This window comes from Myotis myotis, unplaced genomic scaffold (genome assembly GCF_014108235.1).
Source record: "Myotis myotis isolate mMyoMyo1 unplaced genomic scaffold, mMyoMyo1.p scaffold_m19_p_17, whole genome shotgun sequence".
In the NCBI taxonomy this organism is placed as follows: Eukaryota; Metazoa; Chordata; class Mammalia; order Chiroptera; family Vespertilionidae; genus Myotis; species Myotis myotis.
In genome coordinates, this window is record NW_023416321.1 from 25,277,785 (window position 1) to 25,305,716 (window position 27,932).

General features: G+C 48.2%; 1 protein-coding gene across 1 annotated transcript; it reads right to left on the minus strand.

Annotated features, from left to right (window-relative positions):
* Positions 1–581: 581 nt before the first annotated feature.
* SCPEP1 (serine carboxypeptidase 1) lies at positions 582–27,907 on the minus strand. The gene is made up of 13 exons (XM_036340482.1): positions 27,770–27,907; positions 26,037–26,185; positions 22,401–22,490; positions 19,134–19,289; positions 18,706–18,780; positions 17,222–17,294; positions 12,847–12,884; positions 11,768–11,896; positions 11,300–11,393; positions 10,071–10,184; positions 7,861–7,998; positions 5,518–5,681; positions 582–1,166 (listed from the first exon to the last, which is right to left on the minus strand). Exons 1-13 carry the CDS (start codon positions 27,834–27,836, stop codon positions 1,053–1,055), a joined length of 1,401 nt encoding a protein of 466 aa, XP_036196375.1. The 5' UTR covers positions 27,837–27,907; the 3' UTR covers positions 582–1,052.
* Between the last annotated feature and the right edge of the window lie 25 nt (positions 27,908–27,932).

Genomic DNA, 27,932 nt, shown 5'->3' on the forward strand with positions numbered 1-27,932 from the left:
GGCAAAAGATACCCAGCAGCAGCAGCATGGGTGAGTCCGCGGGATCCAACCCAAGCCTCTCATGCTCTTCTTGTCCAAGGGCACACAGGATGCTCTCTCCCACAGTGAACCATAGGGCAAGTGTCCTGCGCCTCTGCCCCAGGGAGCCTGTTTTAGTCTCAGATCTGAAGGGGCGGCTCAAGGAGGTATAAGTTGCTTCCCCCACGTTCTATAGGAACAACGTGGTTTGGTTTTCAAAATCTCAGCCCCACAACTATAGGAGGCAGTGTTCCTTCCAGGGCATCATAGAAATTATTAGATTCCTTATGCAGACCTCAAGCCACAAATGAAAACTTCAAAGTCCCAAAGGCATTGCCTTAACTTTAAAGAAATGCTGGGATCCTTTGACTAAACAATTATGCTTTTAGGGATTTACCGTAAGAACATAGTAAGGATGTGCATAAAAATGTAACTGTCGGGGTGAATCACCAGAAGCACTCTTTATAATAGCAACAACCTAAAAACTGCTTATAGGAAACAACTGGGCATTTGGTACAGAAATTACGGTACATCCATAGAATGGAATTCTCAGCAGCCATTAAAAATGTTAGAGAATAACATTTATTGACATGAAAAGACATTTATGACATTCTGATTTGTGAACCAAGTAGACAGTAAACTAATGATTCAATTTTTGCGAAAAAATATATGTATATATAGCAAAAAAAATACTTCAAGGATATACACTAGAGTGTGTATCCCAAGGAAGAGAGTATATGGGTGTTCATTTTGTTCTTTGTTTGCCTGAATTCCCCACTCTACTTTTTAAAAATATAAATTGCACAGCTTGCTTTTATAAGAAGCAAAAGTTAACATAGTTTAACACCTTCATTTTGATTAAAACAAATCCATTTAAAAAATCTTAAGGTTTTTTTCAGAAGCAGAAATGACTTCCAAGCTGCCACAGAGGCAGTGAGTTTGTTCTCTGCAGAAGTTGGCAGGAACCTTCACAATCACAGCCCAAGTCAGAGTCGAGGGGACAATGGTGCTCCCACACCTTTGGGGTGCTCGCTTCAGCTCCTGTGCCCCAAGGCCAAGCAGCTCACCTGCAGCCCAGTCCATCCTACTCTTTGCCCAGTCACCAGCTTCATCATCTTCAGAGCTGTGTCCCCTTGGTCAGAAGGCACCTAGAACCAAGCAGTATCAGAGTTAGCGCACCGGTTCTATTTTTGGGGCCGGGTTTTGGGGTGACATCCTGAGACCCAGCTCCTGGAGGAGCGCCTGCTCTGTGACAGCAACCTGGGAGGATGGCTGCACCTGGGTGCACCCCTTAACAAGAGGGTCGTTTCTGTGAAAGGACCACTGTGCCTGACGAAAGCTCTTCTGGGCCCCAGTCTGTTAGGTGGCAGGTGCCCGAAGTCTGTGCGTTTAGGAAAGAACTTTCTCCATGTGAGACTGAGCTGCTGACTGGGAATAGAGTAGAAACATGGCCCCAGAGGGAAGCGAAAAGCAAAACCGATACAAACAAGCAAACGAGACCCTTTGTGTGGGTGGTATACCCGTTTTTATATGATATTCAACTTTGTTTTGTTTTTCCCTTAGAGTTTTTAATAATTCCTGTAAAAAAAAATTCTCCTTCCCGTCCTGGCCAGTATGACTCGGTTGGGCATCATCCCGTGCACTGGAAGGTTGCCAGTTTGATTCCTAGTCAGGGCGCATACCCAGGTTTCTGGCTTGATCCCTGGTAGGGAGCGTGTAGGAGGCAGGTAGGAGGCAGCTGATAGATGTTTCACTCTCATATTGATGTTTCTCTCTCTACCAATCTCCCTCTCTAAAAATCAATTAAAAAAATTTTTTTTTAAATCTCCTTCCCATACACTATCAAAAGGGGGAGGGGGAAGGGAGGGGGTAGAGAATAAATGGCTCCACAATTCTCTATGTCACATCACTGTCCCCGACAATCCTGCCAAGCAAGGCCATACTGGCAGAGCAGGGCTTACCAAAATGACATTTAATTCAACTAAAGGGGAAGTGGTTGGGGGACGACTTAATAACAGTCTCCAAGAGCTATTTTAAGGCTGCCCCCAACTGATCTCTCATTCTTTTTGTTCCAAACCAAGAGGAAATGGGTCTGAGCTCCAGCTCAGAGCAAGCCTGTGGTTAGCTCCCACCCCCCCCCTCCCACCTGCCTCTGTGGGGACCCCTCTCTTAATAGCGTTGTTCTCTAAGACACAATGTGTGCTCAACACTGAAGGTACGCAGGTCCTCAGGGCCATTAACAAAATACCCTCTTAACCCTGCCCAGCTGCCTAAATTCTCGCTTCAGATGGTTTCTTCCTTCTGGTTTCTTAAGGAAGTTGTTGTCTCTTTCCCTCGCTGCTCAGTCGTTTGTTCCAACCTCTCCCTGCTGGCTTTAGAGCCTGCCATTCACTACAAAGGATTACACACATCAGTACACCCAAACCATTCCTTACATGTCAGTCCTTTACCCGAGTTCCCCGCAGCATTAGACATCACTGGCTCCTCTCTGCTTTGAGGATGCCACATGTCCCTGGTCTCCCTCCTACTTTTCTGGCTGCTTCTTTCTCAAGTCTCATTTGTGGCTCCTTCTTTTGCCTCCTATCTCTTTTTCTTTTTAATTTTTTAAAAACTTATTTTTTAATTTGAGAGAGAGAGAGAGACATTGATTTCTTGTCCCACTTATTTATACATTCATTGGTTGATTCTTGCATGTGCCCTGACCGGGGATCGAACCCACAACCTTGATGTATCGGGATGATGCTGTTACCAACTGAGCTGAGCTACCTGGCCAGGGCCTTGCCTCCTATCTCTGAAGTACTGGTGCACCCAGGGCCCTGCCCCTCACCTTTTCCATATTTGATCCCCAAATCTCTGTCTTCAAGGACAAACACTTGACTCCAGATGCACATGTATATGGTTTATATATTCAGTTGCCTTATGGGCACCCCACCTGGCTGTTCTACAGGCAGTTACCAAGTCCTGTCCATTCTCCCTTAAATTCCTCCATGTCTCTCCCTTCTGGGTGACCAGAAAAGCCTCCTAGAGTGGTGAGCTTCCCCAGTCTTGTCGCATGCCCTCTGCTGCTGGGATGATATTTTGTAGACAAACCTAGTAATTTCACGCCTTTGCTTAGAACCCCTCGATGGCATCCCATCGCTTTCAGGTAAGGCCTGAGGTCCTTGCCGGAGTGCGCAGTCTCCCTCCCCTGTCTCATCTCTGCCCAGTGTCCCTCCTGAGGCCTCGGCTGTCTGAAGGCTCCTCTGGACACGCTGCTCTCCTTGCTCCCACATTCTCCTTTGCCTAGCTAACTCCTGCCCATTGTTTAGGGACCAGTCTCCCAGGACCCCCAAGCCTGGGCTGGGCCCCCTTCCCTGGGCCAACCCCCGTCTTAGCATTTCACCCCATGTCATGAGGGTCTCTGCCTGCCGGACCCGCATGCCCGTGAGCTCCATGAGCGCGGAGATGGTGCGCCATCCATGTTCCAGTGCCTGGCACAGTGACACGCCGGTGTTTGTTCAGTGAATAGAGGAAACCAAAGAGAAACTTTAGTTTCTCTGAGAACGTTCAGCATTTTCACTTCTGGGAAGTTCTTGAGAGGAAACTAAAGGTCAGAGAGGTTAAGAATACGTTGTCTGTGCAAACACCATATAATTCACTTATGTGTGGAAAATAAAGAACAAAATAAACAAACAAAACGGAAACAGACTCAGAGACAGAGAGCAGATTGGTAGTTGCCAGAGGGGAGGGGGTCAGGAGACGGGGGGAAGAGGTGAAGGGACTAAGAAGTAAAAATGGGTAGTTACAGAATAGTCATGGGGATGTGAAGTACAGCACAGGGAATGTAGCCAATAATATCGTAATAACTGCATGGAGCCAGGTGAGGTCTGGAAATTTCGGGGTGGGGTGGGGTATAGTTTATGAAGTCTGTGATTGTCTAACCACTATGCTAAACACCTGAAACCAATACAAAATAAAATTGAAAGTAAACTGTAATTGGAAAAAAGAAAAAAGACTACGGCGTCTGTGGTCAATTGTGTAAATAATTACAGTATTGTGAGACCGAGTGTACCAGATACCCCAGTTCCCCTTCCTCCGTATCAGGCTTTCTCAACCTTGACACCACTGACACTGGGCTGCACAGGGGTGTCCTGTGCATGGTGGGATGTTGACCAGGGTCCTGACTTCTACCCACCAGGTACCAGCAGCACCCTCCCCCTAACTGTGCCAACCAAAAATGTCTCCAGTCACTGCCAAAGTCTCTGGGGACAAAACGGACCCCAGGCGAGGGCCAGTAATGTCCTTAAGGAGTAGTTTGTGGGAAGGGGTCTTTGTCCCCCCACCCCACCCCAATCTCTTAACACCTCTTCAGCAATCCAGGTAAACATACTATGTGCTTGCTGTGCCAACACAAGACCAGTCCCCTCGGCCCATTTTCCAGACACTTCTCTATGGAGGTTCTGTCCTGAGCACAATGGAGCCAAGAGGGGAGGGCAGGCCAGAGGGCACCTGAATGTCCCTCTCAACCAACACCTGACAGGAAACCACCATCCTGGGAAGAAGAGAGACTCTGTGTTTACGTGGCCAGACCAAAGCACAGCGTGAGGGAAGCCCCTGGCCTTCTGCCTCCTGGGATTCCTCCCTTTGGCTCCTTGGCCGGGGTGTGCATGCCTGTGCACGTGTGCATGTGTATGTAGTGGATTCGGCCCTCCACCATCTCCTTCAGCCCACAGAAAGCCACTCTACCAACTTACAACCCGAGGGAAGATAGCAGGCTCGGTTTGCAAATGCAGAAGTGTGATAGCCCCCCTGCCCATCTCAGCAGGCAAGGCCTCTTCCAAACTGAGATCCTGGAGCCCCTGGAGCCAAAGCTGCTGGCAGACACTCCCCTACTGTGCACCACGCACTGACTGGCACCCAGCTTTACCACTTCCTGAAAATGTCAAGGAAAGACAATGTCTCCCTTCTTCCTCTAGGACAAGTTGTTCCTTCAGGACATACTGTTAAGAGGAAAGTAGCATAGATTCATTTAAACTAAAGAGTAAGGGACAGCCCAGCCAGCATGGCTCAGTGGTTGAGCATCGACCTATGAACCAGGAGGTCACAGTTCGATTCCTGGTGAGGGTACGCGCCTAGGTTTCTGGCTCAATCCCCAGTAGGGGGCATGCAGAAGGCAACCGATCAGTGATTCTCTCTCATCATTGATGTTTCTCTCTCTCTCTCCCTCTCCCTTCCTCTCTGAAATCAATAAAAATATATATATATTTTTAAAAAGAGTAAGGCACAGAGAGCCCAGTTTAACTCTCTCAGGAAGATCTGCTCTTTTAAATGAAAATTTCTAGGCTTCAATGAATGAAGCGCTTAAGGCAGAATTTTGTTACAGACCTTGAAACACTTTCAAGCCCAAAGTGCTTCGTGTAAGACCAACGCGTGTAGGCAGTGCACCCAGGCATAATCAGCTGCCCATGGCGTCCCTCTCAGAAGGATTTAGATCGGGAACAAAAGCAGCCTCTCTCTCACCATGTGTCCGGCTTTGAGAATCCAGTAGAAAGCCAGGTTCTTGTGGCTCTTGACAAAAGCAGACGTCTCGGAAGATGTAGGGTCATTGTACAGGGGCTTCCACTTCAGCTGATTGAACTTGGACAGCTCCGTCCACTTCAGTTTCCTTACCCAGGCCTCCTGACCTGATGAGAGGGACAGAGAAGGGCCTGGCATTAACTGTGGGGCAGAGTAGAAAGAAATCTAGGTCCTAGTCCCACCCCAGCCTGCATTGTCAACTTCCCAATTCCTGTAATCTCTACCTCCCCCTGTAATCTAGTCCTACCCTATATAAGCAGCTGGCTTATGGGGGGCTGCAGGTCATTTTGTGAATGACCTGCAGCTCTCCCATACTGCCGGAAGTATGGGAATAAACCCTCATATATAATTAAAAACAAACAACCTAGTTCGTGTAACTTGGCTTTTCCCAAAGCATAATAATGTGCATGAAACTCACCCTTGTAAAATGCAAATCAGAACCACAAGGAGCCTGGCTGGCGTGGCTCAGTGGTTGAATGTCCACCTATGGACCAGGAGATCACGGTTGGATTCCCAGTCAGGGCACATGCCCGGACTGCAGGCTCAATCCCCAGTGTGGGGCATGCAGGAGGCAGCCGATTGATGGTTCTGTCTTGTCATTGATCTTTCTCTCTCTCTCCCTCTCCCTTCCTCTCTGAAATCAATAAAAATATATTTTAAAAAAACACACACAATGAAATACCATGTCACAGCTGTTAGAATGGATAGAATCAAAAAGACAAGTAATAACAGGTGTTGGAGAGGTTGTGGAGAAAAAGGAACCCGCATTCATTGCTGGTGGTGATGTAAACTGGTACAGCCACCATGGGGAACCATATGAAAGGCTCTCAAAAAATCAAGAATAGAGCTACCATATCACCCAGCAACCCCTCTTCTGGGCATCTACCTGAAAAGTTTGAAAACATTTATTCATAAAGATATATGCACCCCCATGTGCATTGCAGCATTATTGACGATGGCCAAGACAGGGGAACAACCTAAGCATACTTTAGTAGAGGACTGAATAAAGAAGATGTGGTACAGATATACAACGGAATACTCAGCCATAACAAAAGAGGAAATACTGTCATTTGTGACAACATGGATGGATCTTGAGAATATCGTGCTAATGAAAATAAGTCAGATGGGAAAAGTCAAGAACCATATGATTTCACTCATATACGGGACATAAAACTAAAAGCAACAAACAAACAAAAATTCATAGACACAGACCACAGTATGGTGATTATCAGAAGGAAAGGGGGTGGGGAAAGGTAGAAAAGGGTGAAGAGGGGGATAAATGGTAACAGAAGCAGACTTGACTTTGGGTGGTGAACATACCATGAAATAGACAGAGGGTGTATTATAGAAGTGTACACTTGAAATCTATATAATCCTATTAAGCAATGTCATCCCAATAAATTTAATAAATTGTTTTTAAAAGGGGAAAAAACCCTTCCCCTTGTAAAAATGCAAGTTCTGACTCAGTAGGTCTGGGTGGGGCCTGAGAGTCTGCATTTTTAGCAAGCTCCCGTGATACCCAGGCCTACGGGGAAACCCAGCAGCTGGGGAGCCCGACCAGTTTCCGCCTCTCGCTCTCCCACTGCCGTATGCTCTGGAGGGAGGCCATCTGGGACTGGGAGGTCGCAGCTGTCAGGGGGACTGAGAAGTCTCGGGTTAGACAGAAATGTGGGAAGAATTGCAGAACCTCTTCATGTTGTCCTTAGCGCCCTTGGCTTACAAGTCACAGAAAGATTCAGTCCTGCTGACGCTAAGAAACACACCACACCCAGCAGACCCCACGTCTGGCTGGCCTGCTGGTTCGGAGCACCTGCCCCCGTGTTTCTCCTGGCCCTGCTGACCCCAGAAGTGGGCATGCGCTGACAGCCAGTGCGACAGTGGCTCTGCAAAGACCACTTCCCCCGGGTCCTCGTTTTACAGAGTCCTTAGGGTTCAGTCTTAAATCACCCTGCAAGGTTTTCCCTCAATGAAATAGTCCGTCTGTCCAGTGGTCAGAAAAATGCCTTCTTTTTTATTTTTGTGGTGGGGGTAGGTGTTGTTTTTTTCGTTAACTACACCAAAGGGCCTCAACAGTTGGATGGACCTACACTTCTCTGAGGGATCACAGCCTCAGGTGGCTCCCCCCTCTTCCAAGAATCAAGGTCGGGGGTGGATGGGTAAACGGGAAATGGCCTTCTTCCTAGCACCTCAATGTCACCAGCCCCAAGACGGATGTGCCTGAGGCCAGTTCCCTTCCAGCTCAACCCCAGACACCGCCTCCACGTGCCACTTGGAGTGGGCTCTTACCCATGGTGTCCACGATGAGATCGAGCTGTCCGTTATACACCGTCACGTTGACCCCGGCTTCCAGCAACTCGTCCACCACGCTGATGGCTGGCTTCATGAAGTCCTCCTCCATGTTCAGGAAGACGTTGTTAGCCTGGCCTGCACATGAGGAAGGAGAAAGAGGGAGCAGCTTGGAATCCACCAGAATAAGAGGTACCTTCCAGCCCAGAGCATTCTGGGCCCTGGCACCCAAATGTAAGCCTGGTGTAGCACCCAAAAGACTGAACACACAGATGCTTCACCCACAGGGACCAACCGGCCTGGGTCTCCATGCCCTGAGCTGGTTGTGCAGAAGGCAAGCATAAACAGCACATGCTCTGCTCTCTCAAGTGTGGTGATGACAGTGATGGCATTTTTGTTTGTTTGTTTATTAATCCTCAACTCAAGGATATTTATTCCATTGATTTTCAGAGAGAGTGGGAGGGAGGGGGAAAGACAGAGAGAGAGACACACTGATTGGTTGCCTCCTGCATGGGTCCTGACCAGCGCCGGGGATGCAGCCTGCAATCGAGGTACATGCCCTTGACTGGAATCGACCCTGGGACCCTTCAGTCCATGGACTGACGCTCTAACCACTGAGAAAACCGATTAGGGCCAAGTTCTAAGTTTTGAACAAGTAAGGCTACCCTAGTGATAAACCAGATCAGACCCAGACCAATTTAGAGTTCGCCCTCAGTAAGCCTGTGGAGGCATAGTCCCAGGCAAGAGGAGAAGGTGACCACGTGGAGGGCGAGTCCCCGGCAGGAGGAGCTGGTCAGTACAGACTCCCAGTGGACTCCTGACCACCACCAACTCCACCATCATCATAATACCAAACAATAGCAATAGCGTATGCATTTATTTTTATTTGCTAGTCGCTGTACTTTATAAGCAACATCTCATTTCCTCTTCATCACTACCCTGGGAGGTAAGGTCTCTTAACTTGTACAAAGGTTAAAGAAAATGAGGCTCAGAGAGGCTACAACACATGTCCGAGTCAAAACAGCTGGTCAACAGCAAACTGGGATAGGAAAACAAGCCTGGCTGACTCCAGAGCATGTAGGCTTAACCACAAACTGGAACTCAAGACACTGGGGGTATTGGCCAAGGTCACTCTGTCCTTTCCAAACCTACGTAGACACACCCGGAGCCAAAGAGAGTTTGGCTGAAAAAAAGTAGTCACTAGGCCCGTCCACCCAACCCACCCTTCCACCAGAGAAGCAGGGGCTGGAAAACACCGCCATAAATGAAGATAAAATGAAGGGCTTGGGCTGCACACATGTGCTCACAGGAGCCTGAGCTGGACCTGGCCCTGTGGCTGCTCATGTTTTCTTCTCGGCGCCACGACAGCTCCCCACAGCTGTCCTCATCCCTTGTAGTACTGAAACCACATTCTTTTTATTTGATCACATTAACTTTTTTTCTTCATTTCTAGAAAACTCTGAGGAGAAGATGAGGACACCAGGTCTAGGATGAGCCTTCAGCTCTCTGCAGGTGGGGAGGATGGCCCATGTCCCCAGAGTCTCAGCAGCTGTCACAGTAAGTCTAGGCCGCCCTAGAAAACCTCCAGACCATCACTTTGGGGGATCAACGAAACTCTCCCCAGCATGGAATGTTTCCCCTCCAGGAGCCTGGGTGTTCCACTGGCTCCTGGCCTTTCCACAGGACTAACCGGGTCCTTATCCAAGATTTCCACCTGGCCTGGTCTCTGAGGACCCCAACATTTCCTCACTATGGCCTTCAGGCCAGAAGGCGGTAAACGCTTGGACCACATCCCGCACCAGGAGGAGCCCGGCCAGAGAACTGGTCAAACCTGTCCAAAAGGACCTTTGTCTAGAAGTCACACCTGTAACCAACTGTGGCCTCAGGCATGGCTTTTCTATATCTCAGCCTGCTATTATGGAAAACTTCAAACTGATAGCGTACTCACACCTGGCTTCAACAATCACCTCATAACCAACCACGGCATTAATCTCCCAACCCACCTCTGACTTTGAACCAAATCTGGCATGTCACTTACTGTCTTTTTTTTGCTCCTCTACAAAATGTGGACAATAACACTGTTCTACCTGCAACATACGATCGTCACCACCAACAAAACCCATTCTACCAATTAAGGCCTTTGAATTTGCACCTTTCTTCACCTCCTCCCCAACTCCACAAGTGGCACTTAATTAGGTCGCAAGAGTTACCTCCCCAGGAGCAATCCTTGGGAATAATTTTGAGCTTCGTTCTGATGGGCCCGTTCATGAGCTGGTTTAAGTCGTCCCGATTCAGGTGTCTCACGTGACGTTGGTAAAGCTGAACTGAAACAGACGTACACAGTGAGTCAAAGGAGTGAAAATGAGACCAAGAGGACTTTTCCAAGCTGCTGTGCGAGGAGGGAGGCTTTCGGCGGGGAAATGAAAAGTGTCACCTGGATTCACCCCAGATGGAGGAAGAAAACAGAAACACATTGAAACTGGAGAGGATTTATCAGTGTTGGTTGCATTTCAAGTACTTTGGGGCCGCGGAGAGTAGCCAGCATGGCCAAAAGAAACCAGCGAGCAGTGGCATCTAGAGGACCCCTGCGGCCTTGATCCGCCTCTAAAGGAGGAGGATGCCATATGCGGCACCCACCGTGACGCTGGGGCAGCTGAAAGACAGCTCAACCCAGCCTGCAGGAGGTCTGCCATCGTCATCCAGGGTGCAGAAGCTGGTTTCCAAACTTCAAACATACTACGTGAAAGAAGCCAGATGTTCCACAGATGACCTATTGCATGAAGCCATTTCTACAAGATGCCCTGAAAAGGCAAGTCTAGACGAACAGAGAGTGGAGGAGTGGCTGCCTGGTGCTGAATCAGCGGCACACAGACATGTGGGATCTTTCTGGGAAACGGTCTGGAACTGGATTGTGGTGAGGATTGCACAACTCTGTGAGTGCACTAAAAGCCACAGCATATAGACTCAAAAGGGGTGAATTTTATGGCATGTGAACTATATACTAATGAAGCTTTATAGTCCGGTGACAGATGGTTACTAGACTTACTGTGGTGATCACTTTCTAAGGTGTAAAGATGTTGAATCACTGTGTTGTACACCTGAAACTAATATAACAGTGTAGGCCAACTATCATTTAAAATAAATAAATGAATAAATAAGTAAATGGTTGGGAAGGGATCAACCAAAGAACTTGTATGCATATATGCATAACCCACGGACACAGATAATAGGGTGGTGGAGGCCTGGGGTGAGGGGTGGGGGTTGAGGGCGGGCTAGAAGAGGTCAATAGGGGGAAAAAGGGGACATATATGATACCTTCAAAAATAAAAATTTAAAAAATAAAAATAAAATAAATGAATAAAATAAAGCTTTGAAAAGAAATTGGTTTCATCTCGCACAGAGGATGAGACAGGGTCCAGCAACTTCCAGGTTCACTCACCTAGGTGGCTCTGGGTGAATTCTAGGCTTGACCTCGTGGTGAACATGGGAGCAGTTTTAGTTAGGATGTTATAGAAGTTCACCCCGTCCGTGTTCTGAAATATACAAGTATATTTGGCTGTTTGCTGTTTTTATTTCTCCATTATCAATGTTGCAGAACAGAAAGGCACCTGGCCCTCCACCGTATCCAAGGCCAGATTTCTCTTTGTAAATCTGCCAGAAAGAAATGCAGCTCTCGGCAGGCTCAGTCAGCCCAGCCTGGGGGGGGGTTGGTGGGGTGGGGGGTGAGGGGGGAGCAGCTCATAGGAGCCAAGCAAAGATGCCGCAGGAGAAAAACACGAGACGTGTGTTAGTGTACAGGCAGCAGGAGCTGACTTTTGGAGCGGCTCAGGATAGACCTCCCAATCCTCCCACACCAACCAAGGGCCCTTCAGTCATGGGAAAGAAACCCCCGACCATGTGCCGTTACCTGTTCAACGACCATTTCTGCTTTTCCCCACAGCTGGGTGGCCTCCTTGTAGAGCCCCTTATTCACGGCATCCAGGACTTGCTCTGCCACCTGAGACACCTCTGCCAGGCCTTGGTCATCGAGAAGAGACTGCAAGGCAAAGGAACGGCACAGGGGCCCACTTTGCTTAGAAACACAGACCGGGCTTTGCTACAGTTAGGGCTGGGTAACAGAAAGAGTGGGAAGGAGGAAGGGGAGTTTACATCCGAAAGTGTCCAAGTCACATCTTTTTTTATGGAAAAAATACAACAAAATGTTAACAGAGTCTAGATCAGGGGTGGGCAAACTTTTTGACTCGAGGGCCACAATGGGTTCTTAAACTGGACCGGAGGGCCGGAACAAAAGCATGGATGGAGTGTTTGTGTGAACTAATATAAATTCAAAGTAAACATCATTACATAAAAGGGTACGGTCTTTTTTTTTTTTTTTTTTAGTTTTATTCATTTCAAACGGGCCGGATCCGGCCCACGGGCCGTAGTTTGCCCACGGCTGGTCTAGATGGTGGGTATATGGGTGTTCATAGTGATCTTTTCACTTTCCTGCATATTTGAACATATAAAAAATATGTCTTTATTGATTTCAGAGAGGAAAAGAGAGGGAGAGATAGAAAACATCAATGATGAGAGAGAATCATTGATCCGCTGCCTCCTGCATGCCCCCTACTGGGAATCGAGCCCAAAACCTGAGCTCGTGCCCTTGACTGGAATGGAACCATGGACCCTTCAGTCCGCAGGTCGAGGCTCTATCCACTGAGCCAAACCAGGTAGGGCTGAACCTTTTTATAATAAAGAGCTGAGGGGATTTAAAAAGCTGTGTTTCTTGTCCCTGAAGAAATGGGATAACTGTGCTGATGTTTCTTTAAATTTGTCCCCAAGGCTAGCGATAGCTTAAGGTCTCCAATTTGATATGAACCGGAAGTCCCTAAGGAGCAGTGTCGACAAAGCACTCAGCTAGCTTTGTCCTTCCTGAGGACAGAACCAGAAGAGGTCTGCTGGGCTGCTGACGACGGAGGGTGCAGAGGTGAGGCCCCACCTACTTACCATGCTGTACAGGTAAGGTCCCCAGGAGAGCACCGAATCTAAAGGAAACCACACGTAACAAAGTAAGTCGGTCATGGCTCCATCCTTCCCAAGAAAAACCTAACCAGCCTCCTTTCCAAAGCTGAAGGAGCCAGAAGAAGGGAACCAGTGGCTTTCCATCCCAGGGCCCCTTCGCGCACCAGGGCCCATGCAGGAGAGGAGCTATGTCTCCGTGGCTGGGAGGAGGGTGGAGGGTGTGGGGGCCTGTGTTGACTCGGCGCTAATGGCTCATTCATTTGGCCTGATACTGGGCCCAGTGAGTGAGTCAGCCAGAGATGGCACCCCCACAGGCAGGCTGTTTATGCAGCGGAGGCTCTTATCTGCAGACTTCAAAGCCATTTGACAGCTTAAAATATTTCCCCCCGCCCTCACATTTCTGCTCTGCTTCCTGCTTGCTCCTCCAATTTGGGGACACTAGCTTCTGCCAAGTTGCTAATTAAGGAAGAAGACTAATGATTTCATAATTCCAGTGTCTGTGGCTATACTGCCAATCAATTCATCTCCGTCCCACAAATATATGGAGAGCTGACAAAGGGCCTCAAGCCAGTAAGGAGCTTTATAAGATATAAATATAAGTAAGACTTCAAAGAGAACAGGGGGCCTTGATTTAGACAAGTTCACTATTACCATGATGCTAGGTTAGGCCAGTGCCATTGAAACATGTGCCAGCCAACGAAGTATCAAGGATCACACATTTTAAAGTACATTTAAATATGTCACTCCTTTGCTTGAAAGCCTTCTGTGGTACCTTAAGGCCAAGCATCTCATCTCAAAGTATGTTTCAAATAACCTCAGTTCTACAGAATTTTAATCTAGGTATTAAAAGAAAACATTCTTTGGTGAAATAGCTTTAGGGTTATGCAAAATACAACACATTTCTTTAATGTACGACTTCACGAGCCTTTGATGTGCTTGTGAAACTGAAGGAGGCGGAGCCCGTGTTTAACACTTCCAAAACTTATTTGACCACAGAGTCCTTTGTATAGCACCTCATCGGACTGGTATTCTTGAGTACACACACCCTGAGAAATGCAGGCATACCGGGCCCTCCTGAACCTACCTACCCAATGACCTCTCCAGTCAACCTTTAAGCTAGTGCCCTAGTTTCCTGAAATGCAAAATTGTCTGTAGTTTTCCAATGCATCACACGCCCTGCTTAATCTAGACCAAAATTGACAAATTTTTTCTCTAAAAGTACAAATAGTAAATATTCGTAGCTTTGCAGGTCGCTGTTGCAATTACTCAACTTTGTTGTTGCAGCCTCCAAACAGTATGTAAATAAATGGGCATGACTGTCCCAATAAAAAACTTATCCACCAAAGCAGGGTGGCAAGGCAGACTTGACTTGTAGGTCATAGTCTGCTGACCTCTGGTGCAGACCTGAGATGTCCAAGAGGATTTTCTGCAATGATGGAAATGCTCTGTGTCTGGGTGGTGCAATACAATAGTCACCAGCCACACGTGACTACTGGGCACTGGAAATGTATATAGTGCAACTGAACAATTAAGAATTTTATTGTAGCCCCGCTGGTATGGCGCAGTGGTTGAGCATTGACCTATGAACCAGGAGATCACGGTTTGATTCTCGGTCAGGGCACATGCAGGAGGCAGCCGACCGATCATTCTCTCTCATCACTGATGTTTCTATCTCTCTCTCCCTCTCCCTTCATCTCTGAAATCAATAAAAAAAAGAAAAAGAATTTCATTGTATTTTAATTAATTTAAATTTAAATAGTCACAAATAGTTCTATGGCTCCAATACTGAACTGAGGACATGGAACACATCTGTATGTCTTTCCCAGCACCTGACACAATACCTACTTCCCAGCAGGCCAGTAGTAATTGTTCATGAAATTAACAGGACTTCTCCCTCAAAAGGGCAGTACTTCTGGGATGAAGGGGTGATACTTAAAGTGGTCTGGAAGGAGGGACTAAGATCTGGACAGGAAGAGTCAAAGGGGGGGTCATGGCAAGGTGAAAAGATTTTGGACAAGATGAAAAGCACTTGTAAGGCCATGAGGTTCAACTTATAGGTCTACTGGAGGAAACGTAGTATAATGGTTAAGTGCATGGATTCCAGTGGCTGCTGCCTGGATTTGAGTCCTGGCTTTAGCTGTGTGACTCTAGAAAAATTGCTTAACCTCTCTGAGTTTCATCATCTCTAAAATCAGGATAATAACAGCATGGATCCCATGGAGCTGTTGTAAGGATTAAAGGAAGTTAACACATGCAAAGTGCTTCGTGTTGTGAAACTGATGAGACCCCAGGAGGAAGTGTGGGAGCCAGTGCTGTAATTTTGAGTGAGGCATCTGGCAAGAACCCTGCTAGACTCTTGTGCTTCTGATCAAGGCATCCGCTGCTTCCTGTTGTCCTAGGAGGTCCACCCAGGAAGGACAAACAAGTAGCAGCCCTCCTCTCAATGATGACTCGGATCTCGGTTATGCCATTATTCCCTGGAGATGCCAAGAATGAGGGAAGAAATAACCATTCCAAGTCCTGAATCCATTAGGGACATGGCTCTGTAAACGCATTTACTCCCATGTAACGACCACCTCAGTCAAGAGATGGAGCACAAACAGCCTAGAAAGGTCCCTCATGTCCCTGTCTAGCTTATTCCCCTCCCTCCTCCACGGGCAACTCTCTCCTGATTCCTAACTTTATAATTTGGTTTTGCCTCTGAAAAGTCAGCTTTTGTTAGGTTAGAGCGGTAGTTCTCAACCAGGGGTAATTCTGTCCCCCTGGGGACATTTGATAATGTCTGGAAATATTTTTGATTGTCATACTGGAGTGGAAACACCGGCATCCAAAGGGCAGAGATGGTCCTACACTGCACAGCACCACTCCCCACAAAGAATTCTATGACCCAACTGTCAACAGGGCTGATTCTGAATCCTATGTTAGAGTGAACCCACTCAGGTAACTATTTTAAATATGTTTTTATTGATTTCAGAGAGAGGGAGGGAGAAGGAGAGAGAGAGAGAAACATCAATGATGAGAGAGACTCACTGAGCAGCTGCCTCCTGCATGCCCCCTACTAGGGGAGCGAGCCCACAGCCTGGGCATGTGCCCTGACCGGGAATCAAACCATGACCTGGTTTATTGTTCGACACTCAAACACAGAGCCACACCGGCCAGGCAAGGTGACTATTTTAGATGTCTGAAGTCACACCCCGGAAGTCTGCAACATAAATAACTTTTATCTGTACTCCCAATGAGGATGCTGATGCTCAAGTTACGAAACTATGCACCTGAGTTGCAGCACCTGATGCTAACCTTGTCTCATCAACATGAGCAACAGAGGAGGTGTTCACCGCAATGCTCATGCTCACATCAGGGGACAAGATGACAAGACTTGGGTTTGACTCCTGACCTTGCCATTCTGTGTGTCAGAGAGCAAATCCCATTACCCCTCGGGGCCTTTAGAACAAACATGTCAAACTCAAAGGCTGACACGGGCCAAATAAACAAGGTTTAAGTTTATGTGGGCCACAAAAAACCAAAAGCTTCAATTTTCATAGAAACATAGGTTTATTTTGAAAAGTATAGTATAAAAAAAAAGAACAAGAGCCCTAACCAGTTTGGCTCAGTGGATAGAGCGTCGGCCTGCGGACTGAAGGGTCCCAGGTTCGATTCCTGTCCAGGGCATGTACCTGGGTTGCGGGCATATCCCCAGTACGGGGTGTGCAGGAGGCAGCTGATCGATGTTTCTCTCTCATCGATGTTTCTAACTCTCTATCCCTCTCCCTTCCTCTCTGTAAAAAACCAATAAATATATTTTTTTAAAAAAAGAACAAGAGCAATGATAAAAATTAAAGTTTTCTTCTTGACACTTGGCATCTCTTCTCTGCTACTATCTTTCCTACTTTGGAGGAAATCTTGTTCGCAGTGATTGCTTTCAAAACTGACCCAAGGTGAGTGCCAGTAATTCTGGGTCTGACAGGAGACTCATTTCCTTTCATAACTGTAAATAACTGCTCACACCGTTATATTGGCTGGGCCACAAAAATATTCGTTATGGGCCGCATGTGGCCCGCGGGCCGCGGGTTTGACATGCTTGCTTTAGAATGTCTCCAACTGTAAAATTTGATTCTTTTGTTATAAGAATCAAATAAGAGGATGAAGTTCAGCCCATAGCAGCCCACGGTAGATGCTGTGTAAATGCGTTCTCCCCCCCAAATTTCTTGGATGGCCCGGGGGCACACACATTCTGTGTTCACTTCTCCAAGGACTCAGAAAAATTCCATTGCCTTGTTCTTTTTTCTGGATAACACAGCCCCAAGGTCCAGGGAAGGGTGGGGACAGGAAGTAAGGAAATGTCTACAAATTCCATACTTACCTACAGGGGAGATCCAGGAGTCGCCCAAAGCAACCCCAGAAAAGTTGCACTTGATGGTCCCTTGCTGAATGGCCTGAAAGAGAAGGAGCCAAGAAACATCCTTGCCAAAGGGACTCAACAGGAGGGAGCCCCGTCTTCACACACTGCCTTCCGAGCCCAGAAAACTTCTGCCCACCCTTTCCAGGAGTCCCCAGGTCTCCGAAGACCTGATACCCTCGAGAGAACCAGAGTGACTCCTTCCTGACACCTTTTGCAAAATGAGTGGGAACTGTTGAGTTTCTCTCTACTCACAAGGGTGTGGGCAGGGTGTGTGTGGGGTCTGGCGCATCCCCTATATTTTTAGGAGGGACACTGCCCCAAGGCCCGATTTCTCAGAGGGCTCCTTGGGAACAGTCCTCACTGCCCACGCTGCAGTCACTGAAGGGCTGGGAGGCCTCCTCAGGGGGTCCCCAAGGGTGGGAGGAGGCCTTAGGACTAGGAGCTCATACTCCTCTTCCCTACCCTCCTTTTTTCATTTAACAGTAATACAGTAGCAGGAAATTGGAAACAATCTGCATATCATAGGATAGGCTAAATGAATTATGACTATTTCCATGGTACATGATGCAATTTAAAAAACAACAACAAAGCCCTGGCCGGTGCTCAGTGGTTAGAGCATTGGCCCGAGGACCAGAGGGTCTCGGGTTCAATTCCCAGTCAAAGGCATGTACTTAGGTTGCAGGTTCCCCAGCCCTGGTTGGGGCAAATGCAGGAGGCAACTAATCAATGTTTCTCTCTCACATCAATGTTTCTCTCTCTCTGTCTCTCTCTCCCCCTCCTCCCTCCCTTCCACTCTCTCTAGAAATCAATGGGAAAAATATCCTCGGGTGAGGATAAAAACAAACAAACAAAACAAAAAATGAGGAGTTCTTTATAAACTGATATGAAAACATCTCTAAGCTATATTGTTGAATTAAAAAGAGACATAGTATAGTGTATAGTAAGTACTATAATTTGAATAAAAACAAGAAAAAAAAATCTGTGAATTAGCTTTTATAGGCATGACATACTTCTGGAAAGGTATAGAAGAAACAGAGGTTGCCTTAGAGGCGGGGGACAGAGGCAAGGGAGAGAATTGTTACGTTATCCCTTGTATAGTTTTGGAATTTTGAATTATATGACTGCACAAGCTATTCAGATATCTAAAATAAGAAAACAATGAATAGCCTGACTTTGAACATTGGTCATGAAAGTGAAGGAATTAGGCATTTTTCTGGCTTTTCCAGAAGGAACTTATTTCAAGTTACCTAACTAGTCCCTGATGATGAGGGCAAGTTCCACTTCCTGGAGAAATAGAAGCTAATAGAAGTGAACAGAACAACAGGAGAAAAACATCATTTGGAAACTCCTAGGGAAATTATTGACCTACGTGAGAATTAAAAATGGACATTAAAACAGCCCGTTTCTGGGTGAAACCAAGACGACAAAGTCATCTTCCTCGTTACCTTATGAAGTTCTAGAGCAATGCCAGCAGCCATTTTTCCTCCGTAGGACTCTGAGAAAATGTAGAACGGGATCGTCTGGCAAGAAAAGGAATCGACAAAGAACTAAACATCCTGAATATCTTCTTATTCACACGAATTCATTTCACATTTCTACTGCACGTCATGGCCTGACAAGTCCGCTTTGCGTAGTCTCTCTCCCTCCCCATATCTGGTTCCTACGTTTGCTCAGAATACTGGCCCAGGGTCGCTCCTTCAAGCTCAAAACCGCCTTGAGCGAGGACAGAAACAAAAGCCCACAACCCCACCTGGGGCGTAGAAAGGTTTCCCTGGAATCAGCCGGGCGCTGCGCTCTCGGGGAAGGGGATTCTGGTGGACGCAGTGTCCCTACTGCTAGCCCCTTGCTCAGCTGTTCCTGAGGCTTTGCTCACCTGGAACTCCGGGCGGCAACTGAAGAAGGACTCCAGGAGAACCATCATATCCGATGCCACCATGGCCAGGTCTTTGGCATACATGCCGTCCTTGTCCACATAACTGAACCCAGTGCCCACGGGGTTGTCCACAAACAGGAGACTGGCAGACTGCAGCTGCATGCCACAGAGGAAAAGCAAATGTTCCAGTCAGGCAGGCAGTCACCAATTATCTTTTTTGTTGTTGTTAATCCTCACCCGAGGATATTTTTCCATTGGAAGGGAGGGGGAGAGACAGAAACATGGATGTGAGAGAGACACATGGATTGGTTGCCTCCTGCATGCACCCCAACCAGGGCTGGGGATGGAGTCTGCAACTGAGGTACCTGCCCCTGACCAGAATCAAACCTGGGACCCTTCAGTCTGAGGGATGATGCTCTATCCACTGAGCCAAATTGGCTAGGGCACCGATTATCTTTTGATCATCTTGTATGAGCTCATCAAAAACACGAGCGAGGATATGAGTGTGCTTCTGATGCTGTTGCTAAAAGGGATTTTTAAAAATAAGGGACAGGAACATAGACTACTGTGGCAAAGCAAAGGAGAGGCAAGAAGGAAAGATTAGCATATACCTGGGATCAGAGCATCTAAGCCAGGGGTTCTCAACCTGTGGGTCGCGACCCCTTTGGGGGTCGAACGACCCTTTCACAGGGGTCACTTAAGACCATCAGAAAACACATATAATTACATATTATTTTTGTGATTAATCACTATGCTTTATGTTCAATTTGTAACAATGAAATTGGGGGTCACCACAACATGAGGAACTGTATTAAAGGGTCGCAGCATTAAGAAGGTTGAGAACCACTGATCTAAGCTGTCACTTTTCACACGATACAAACGTTCTAAACGTAATACATTAGTGCAGGGGGAATCGAGCAGTGAGTCTGAGCAGTAGCTGACAATACATCCAAGGTCTGAAGACCACACATCCGTTTTCTTCAAGACAGAGCCAACTTCCACATTGGCCTGGAACTACAAGCAGAGAGCTTATTCTAATGTCCGCTCTAAAGAGGCTTAGAGAGCCCTGGCCGATTTGGCAGAGTGCATAGAGCGTCAGCCTGCAGACTGAAGGGTCCCAGGTTCGATTCCGGTCAAGGGCATGTACCTTGGTTGCGGGTATATCCCCAGTAGGGGGTGTGCAGGAGGCAGCTGATCGATGTTTCTCTTTCATTGATGTTTCTAACTCTGTCCCTCTCCCTTCCTCTCTGCAAAAAATCAATAAAATATATTTAAAAAATAAAATACAATAAAAAATAAAGAGGCTTAGAGATACAGAATTTTACATCCAGAAGGATCCTTAGTGATGACACAGTCCAGCCATGTCCTTTACTCATCAGCTACCCTCTTAGTTCTGGGAGGCTTGGGGAGGACAAGCCAGTGAGGCCCTCTGCTACTGCAAGTGGAAGTGGAATTTTAGCTGGAAGTGAGTACAGGATGTTCCAGGCTGTGGGAACAGCATGTGCAAAGACCCTAAGGCAAGAGTAAGTAAAAGGAAGGCCAGTGTGGAGACAAACAAGAGAGTCAAAGGACTCAGAGGGAATATTAAGGAAGAGGGGATCCTGCATTGAGTCTTAAAGAATAGTAGATGTGAATGGGTGGCCACAGGACTGAAGTCCAAGCCAAGGAAACTGCCCATGCAGGGGCCTGAAGGTAGAGTACATGTGGACAGATGCGGGGAGATGCGGCTGGAGGTAAGCAGAAGCCAGCTTATGCCTCCCAAGTCAGTGTCTATAGCTCAGAACTTTTGCCCCTGAACTATTTTGCCTCTTGCCTCTTAGATGTCTCCATGTGGCTGCCCCTCATACATATTCAACCTTCTATGTGACATTAGAGGATGGGGCTGCTGAAGAACACACAGAAGAGAGAGTAACCAAGGACAGTGTGCTGGGAGATCGCAACACCTAAGAATGGCACCTGCAACAGTGCTGCAAAGGAGTCCAATGAAGACGAATGGCAAGAAGGACCTAGTGGCCTTGGAACTGGGAAGCCAGCACACCCTGGGGGACAACAGCTATCGCGGAGTGAGGGGGACACACTGCCGGGGGTTAGGGCAGTGCTTCCCAACCTTGTCGTGGCCACAGGGGAAATAATACAGGCACCACATCCGAGCGTCAACATGCTGGGCTCCCTAGGACCCACGCTTCCCGCCTCAGCCCCCAGCTCTGAGGGTCAGTCAGCATTGCAGCATCTGGGTGGTAAGCTCTGGGTAAAGAACAGCAAAGACAATTCTTGTAAGAAAGGAGGGTAGCTGGTGGGACTTGTGGGGTCAGGAGAATTTGTATTTTGGCCGGGAAAGACCTCCAGTTTGGAAGACAGACTAGCGAGCACATGAAGAAATAGAAAGATGCTAAGTGAGCTCAGAAAGGGCGAGCCAAACTCGTTGTGCTGAGATGGGCAGGAGGAGAGTCAGAGGGGCAGGAAGGTAAGTACACTCATTGGCCAGGACAGGAAGTAGCTGGTTATGTGTGATGGCCTCTGTTTTCCTGGGGAGGCAGAGAGGCAGGTTGGCTCCCGATGAGGGAGAATGGCTGGAGCAGGAGCCCCGAGGAAGTGGGGAACATGGGCAGCCAGTGGTATCGGGAAAGAAGCCCAGCAGAAGCCCAGAGCAGGGCGTGGCCGGGCCCTGAGCTAAGCCCACAACTGGCAGCAGCCCCACCCTGACAACAGTGTGGCTTTGCCCTCCAGTTTTTGGCAGCCTGGGGGCAGGGGCCGAGGGTAGGAGCTGAGCAGGGAGACAGTGGGACTGACCCAAGGTTGGGTGTGGAGAGATTGCAGAGGAAGAAGGATAAGGGAGCCAGGGGGTGGGGGTGGGGTGCTGACCTGAGAGGGGTTAGGGGAGGAAGTGCAGCCGGGAATGAAGATAAGTGTGTGTGGGGGGGGGGGGGGGCGCGGTCACAGAGACCAGAAAGACATCAAAGGGCAGAGGACAGGGGCCTTGAAGTCAAGAGGCAGGAGTGGAGGAGAGGAGACGGGAAAAAGGATGGGAGCTTGTGGCCAGAGGGTGGGACCCCGAGTCAGATTGCAGAGACAGCCAAAGTGTGGGTAGTGACAGGGTCCAGGTGTCCGCTGGAGTGGCTTCTGTGGGCAAGTGGAGAGAAAGGTCACGAAGGCAAGAGAGATGGAAGGTGAGAGTGGGGGTGGGGGTGGAGGGGCAGTACTGCTAAACTTGTGACCCCGCCCAGCACGAGGTGAGCCCGGGGTGAGGCCAGGCCACGCTCACAGTACCCAGGTAGTTTTTCGTGGTTTGAGATCAGAGTCAAGGGGCCCGATTTCCTCAAAGTTTCCAAATCCAGTGCTGGATCCGCCCGGACCACCCTGTGGGAGAGAAAAGAAACCAACGTTAATCCTGAGGAAATGTTAGTAAAATCGTAATCATTACAATGATGACCACACTCACTATGAACGATTTATGATTTAGCGATGGCTGCGCCAACCCTGCACAAAGGCACAATTTACCTGGCGAACCAGGGACTCCTGCACTAACTGGGCCCCGAGGAACAGCTGACATCTTTCTGAAAGGGGCACACCCTGGGCGTGCAGCAGGCAGCCGGTCAATGATTCTCTCTCATCATTCGTGTTCCCATCTCTCTCCCTCTCCCTTCCTCTCTGAAATCAATAAAAATCTATTTTAAAAGGTACAGACCTGGGCCAAGAGCCCCCACAAGGAACTTTCCTACCTCTGATTCCCCAAACTTGAATCCTGGCCAGCCATGGACTCACTGACTTTCAGGCACCGTATCTGGCTGACCCCTCAAAGATGAGCAATAAGGCCCAGGAAGGGGACATGGAAATTAGGGGCTCTACCAGGACTGGACTCCGGGACTTGTGTCCCTTGAATAAAATAGTCCTGCCCACCCCCACCCTCCCACGCTGTTTTTTTAAAAATATATTTTATTGATTTTTTACAGAGAGGAAGGGAGAGGGATAGAGAGTTAGAAACATCAATGAGAGAGAAACACCGATCAGCTACCTCTTGCACACCCTACTGGGGATGTGCCCACAACCAAGGTACATGCCCTTGACCGGAATCGAACCTGGGACCTTTCAGTCCGCAGGCCGACGCTCCATCCACTGAGCCAAACCGGTCAGGGCTCCCACGCTGCTTTTGATGCTCTTCGTGGCTGCAGGAGATGACCTCCCCGGCCAAGGACAGCGGGAAGCTGGCTGGAGGACACTTCTGCTCTATTTGAGAACATCTGACTACCAAATCTTTGTCTGCAACTTTGGGGTGGGGCGCTGTGGTGGCCAGGGACACTCCAGAGGCTCTGAAATACGGTAAATGTGTCAGTGAGCCAAGTGACATGCGGAACGGAACAGCTCACTGCTCCACTCAGACGACGTGACCTGGATTCTCAAAGACCTGCCCAGAGCAGTCAGCACACATTGCCTCAGCAGGTGGCCAAAATAGATCTTTTCATCTGAATTAGTAATTATTTGTTCTTTAATCATAATCTTTTTCCTCTCCCTTGGGCCTCTGAGGAAATGAAGAGAAGATTAGTTAGCCAGTTGACATCCCTCCAATAGCATCTCAGTTCCCGAGGTCATTCTAACCAAAGGTCATGAGAGGAGTTAGCTTGAAATGCAGGCAAATAGGGTAGGGGTCCAGTGGGAAACAAAGGCAGGTAGAACACAGACAGGGGCAGACACGGCAGTTCAAGCAAGCCCAGTAACAGAAACCAACCATGCTGGAAAATAGAATGAAATGCTTTTGAATACAGAGCGGAAGTCATGGGAAACCAAGGGAGGGCCTGCAATAAACAAGGTATATGTACACCTAGAAACAGAGAAAGTTCAGGTTCGTTGCTGGGCAAGAACAACGAGGAAATCAATCAAGTAGTGACATAACAGACATGAAGCAGGCTTGTAGCACCCATATACTCCTAGAATGACTTGCTTCACTGGCAACCCATTCTTTGGGCCCCCTCCACATTGGGAAGACTGAATCTGCTTGTAACAAATTTTCCACACTTTTATTTAAATCTTCTGGTCCGAGTAGCTCATTCTTCGGCGTAGCAAGACATGACACAGGGAAAACACCTCGGCTCGCCGTTCCGGTTACCAGTCACAAACTGGGCCATGGACCGTGAAGAGAAATCAGGTGCCAGCGAGGGGTCCCTCCGCCAGGAGGGCCTGCCCGGTCTGAAAGGGGACCACTGACACTCCACTTGGGACAGGGAGTTCAGCCCCGAGCCGCCACAACTCCTGATTTCTACATGCTGGCAGGTTAATCACATAAAACAAGGACCCTGCTCTCCAATCAACCACAAGGAAGGTTTGCACCTTCTTCACTCGGGTGTTTTTCAAATCGCACTCAAGAAACCCCAGAAAGTGCCGGAGGGCAGCGCGTGACCAAGGGGAGGTCCAGTGGGTGGGGCTCAGCCCCGGATCCACCCCAGCCTCAGCACTTCTGCTTTTGCTCCCATGTAAGCTTTCACTCGGGGATGGAAAAGCTCTGCTAATTAATGGAAAGTTGTAACAAAATACCCGATTAGACAGCAAAGCCCAGAAAAGGGAAGTGCCTTGCCTGCCATAGCTCTAAGCGGCATGAAGGCATCGGGTACCCAGGTCCCAGGAATGGCAGGCCTGGGCTTGTCCGCTGCTGGGCTCTCCCCAACGACCTGCCACCCGGGGTGGGCAGAAGTTCCGGGCTACACGTATGGGTGCGTCTGCGGCATTTTCATATCTGCACCCTTGGCTGAGCCTCCCCTCCAGCTCATCAAAGGAACTGCTTTGATAATCCTGAGGGAATGGCCCCACCTGGCATTCTATCTTTGTTCTATCTCACCAGAAGGCCCGCATGGACCCGCAGCACTGGGAGGCTGCTTATGATCACTGACATTTTTGCAAGAAGTGACATTTGCATCCTACGCAAGTGAGTACCAGGGTGCCCTCTTTAGTGGTGAGCGACCTGGAGCCTCAGCTGGGCCAGGCCTACAGTTTCCAGAGCCTGAGCGAGACCATGCTCCTCAACGCCTCCCTGGAGATGGGTCTTCCAGGTGAGTGTGGACCATCTCTGGACAGATATTTTAGGAATGCAAGGAAGAATCCTCTGCCTGCCCGCAGCACTGGGAGGCTGCTTATGATCACTGACATTTTTGCAAGAAGTGACATTTGCATCCTACGCAAGTGAGTACCAGGGTGCCCTCTTTAGTGGTGAGCGACCTGGAGCCTCAGCTGGGCCAGGCCTACAGTTTCCAGAGCCTGAGCAAGACCATGCTCCTCAACGCCTCCCTGGAGATGGGTCTTCCAGGTGGGTGTGGACCATCTCTGGACAGATATTTTAGGAATGCAAGGAAGAATCCTCTGCCTGCCCCCAAATGCCTCTTCACCAGTTCCAGGCCTTCCACCCTGCAGGCAAAGCTCAAGATCAGAACGCAGACACATCTAGGGAGAAGGAGAAGGCCCAACGTTTAATACTACGATACAAGAGGCGAAGCGCTTTCAAAAGATGAGTTTTTCTGGGGGTAAGAAGTTAGGGGCTGGGAAAGGATTGGGAAACAGAGATGGGAAGAGCCGGTCAGAGTACCTCAGCCTTTGCTTTGGAATTGTTCAAAAACACTTTCTATCAGTATATAGTCAAATTTGTCTTCCGAAGCTTCTGGTAAAGGTTTCTGCCACTGCCTGGGCTCAAACAAACAAACATGGTAATAGAACCCCTCACTCTCTGATTTACCCTCCTTGGTATACCACTGCCTTGGCCTACGTCAGAAGGATGCTGAATCCCCAAGCCTAGGGGACACCTGGCTGGCTGCTGGACCAGGCCTTGATCACTGGCTGAGCTGTTAGCCTTTAAGAGCAAGCAACATGGTAAGTGGGGGAAACTTGGCCTCAAACCTGGCCAGGCAGCGAAGCCACTTTTACCTGAAGCCACATAACCAGGGGCAGTTCGGTGAAGTTCTTGCAGGGGTTGGTGGCATAATAGAGCCACCAGAACATGTGGGCATCCTTCCGGACAGTCACATAATCCCATACTTCTTTGCCTTCGTCTGGGGGCAGGTCGACGATGGCTCCTGAAACAGAAGCACAATTTGATTTTCCTGAAGGATGTCTAACGTCTGGATAAATTCCAAGTCCAGTAAAGGTGGCCATGCCAGACTAGAGATAGCTTGGTTTATATTTTAGGCAATGTACTCACTCCAATATATTATGAAAATAAGGGGAAAAAACATCAGTTATGAAAAAAACACATCAAGTCCTAGCCAGGTAATTCAGTTGGTTAGATAATTCAGTTGTTGTCACCCAAAAATACATCACTGTTGCAGGTTCAATCCCTGGTCAGGGCACATAACAAGAATCAACCAATGGCCGTAACCGGTTTGGCTCAGTGGATAGAGCATCGGCCTGCAGACTGAGGGGTCCCAGGTTCGATTCCGGTCAAGGGCATGCACCTTGGTTGCGGGCACATCCCCAGTAGGGAATGTGCAGGAGGCAGCTGGTCAATGTTTCTCTCTCATCGATGTTTCTAACTCTCTATCCCTCTCCCTTCCTCACTGTAAAAAATCAATAAAATATATAATAATAATAATAATAAAAGAATCAACCAATGAATGCATATATAAGGAGAAAAAGGCTGACTTAGGGATTACCCTTGGGGACTAGAATTTTCTACCTTTCACTTCTTCCTTTCTTAAATTTCAAGTCTCTGCAGCAAGTAAAAGAACAAAAAACTAGTCTTGAGAAGAGAAAGGAATAGATGAGGAGACAATGCTGTTTGTAACTGATAAAGCTAGAGATTAAGAAAACCAAAAAGTGTCTTGAGGAGAAAAACAGAACTGCTAGATATGGCTATAAGAGTCTGTATACAAATAACACAAGAATGCGGTCTCCTTGAAAATGATAGATAAGGCTCTGGTCCCTTTTGACCTATGCCCTGATACTCCTCTCTACCCTGAGAGTTACCACTGTTAAAATTTGGGGCTCAACATACTTGACATTTCCCAGACACAAACTGAAGGACATATGATCCCCATTTTACAAAAAAGGAAAAACAGTTGTTAAGCAACTTGCCTAAGGTCACAAGGCAAGTTTGTGTGGCCAGTAGAATTCTGTTGATTCAGACCAGGAAATATTTTGCTGGGGGGGATGGGGGAGGAGGAGACTGAAAATCTATTTGCAAGTCACCCTTTAAACACGAATTTGTTTTTGCCAAAAAGGACCCTGATGAGGGGAGACATTATTTTGTCCGTTCTGATCAAGTAAAGGGGGAAAAGGCCTTCTCTCAACGAAACGGCCCATTCGGGGTAGGATTTTTCAGTCTTTTTAAACAGCCAGTGACGGCAGGAGGACGGGGATGGCGTTAAGATTGTGGAAACCTCACTGATCTCCAAATCATACATTTTCCACAACTGTTTCTACCTAGGGAAGAAGGGAGTACCAGACCACTCAGAGCCAAAAAGAAAAAAAAAAGGGGGGCGGGGGGGAGGGCGCTAGAAAAGCACTTTCAATTAGAAAACAAACCGACAGAAAGTCGACAGAGGTTCAAAGGCACAGGGGAAAAGAGATTTGCTTTAAAAAGCACAAACGTACTAGCAGACTCTCATCCCTGGAGAGAAAAGAAGGCACCGGTCACTGATACATCTTTTGCCCGAACCTACCAGTACTCGGGCCCAGAAGCAGCAGCAGTGGCAGGAACAGGACACAGATCCGCGGTGCCAGCTCCATGATGAATACCGCGCTGCAGCATCAGCAATAGGCTGGACCTGGTGCCCCACCACGTGACGGCGGCAGGCGGAGCCTGGACTGGACCGGGGAGGGGCG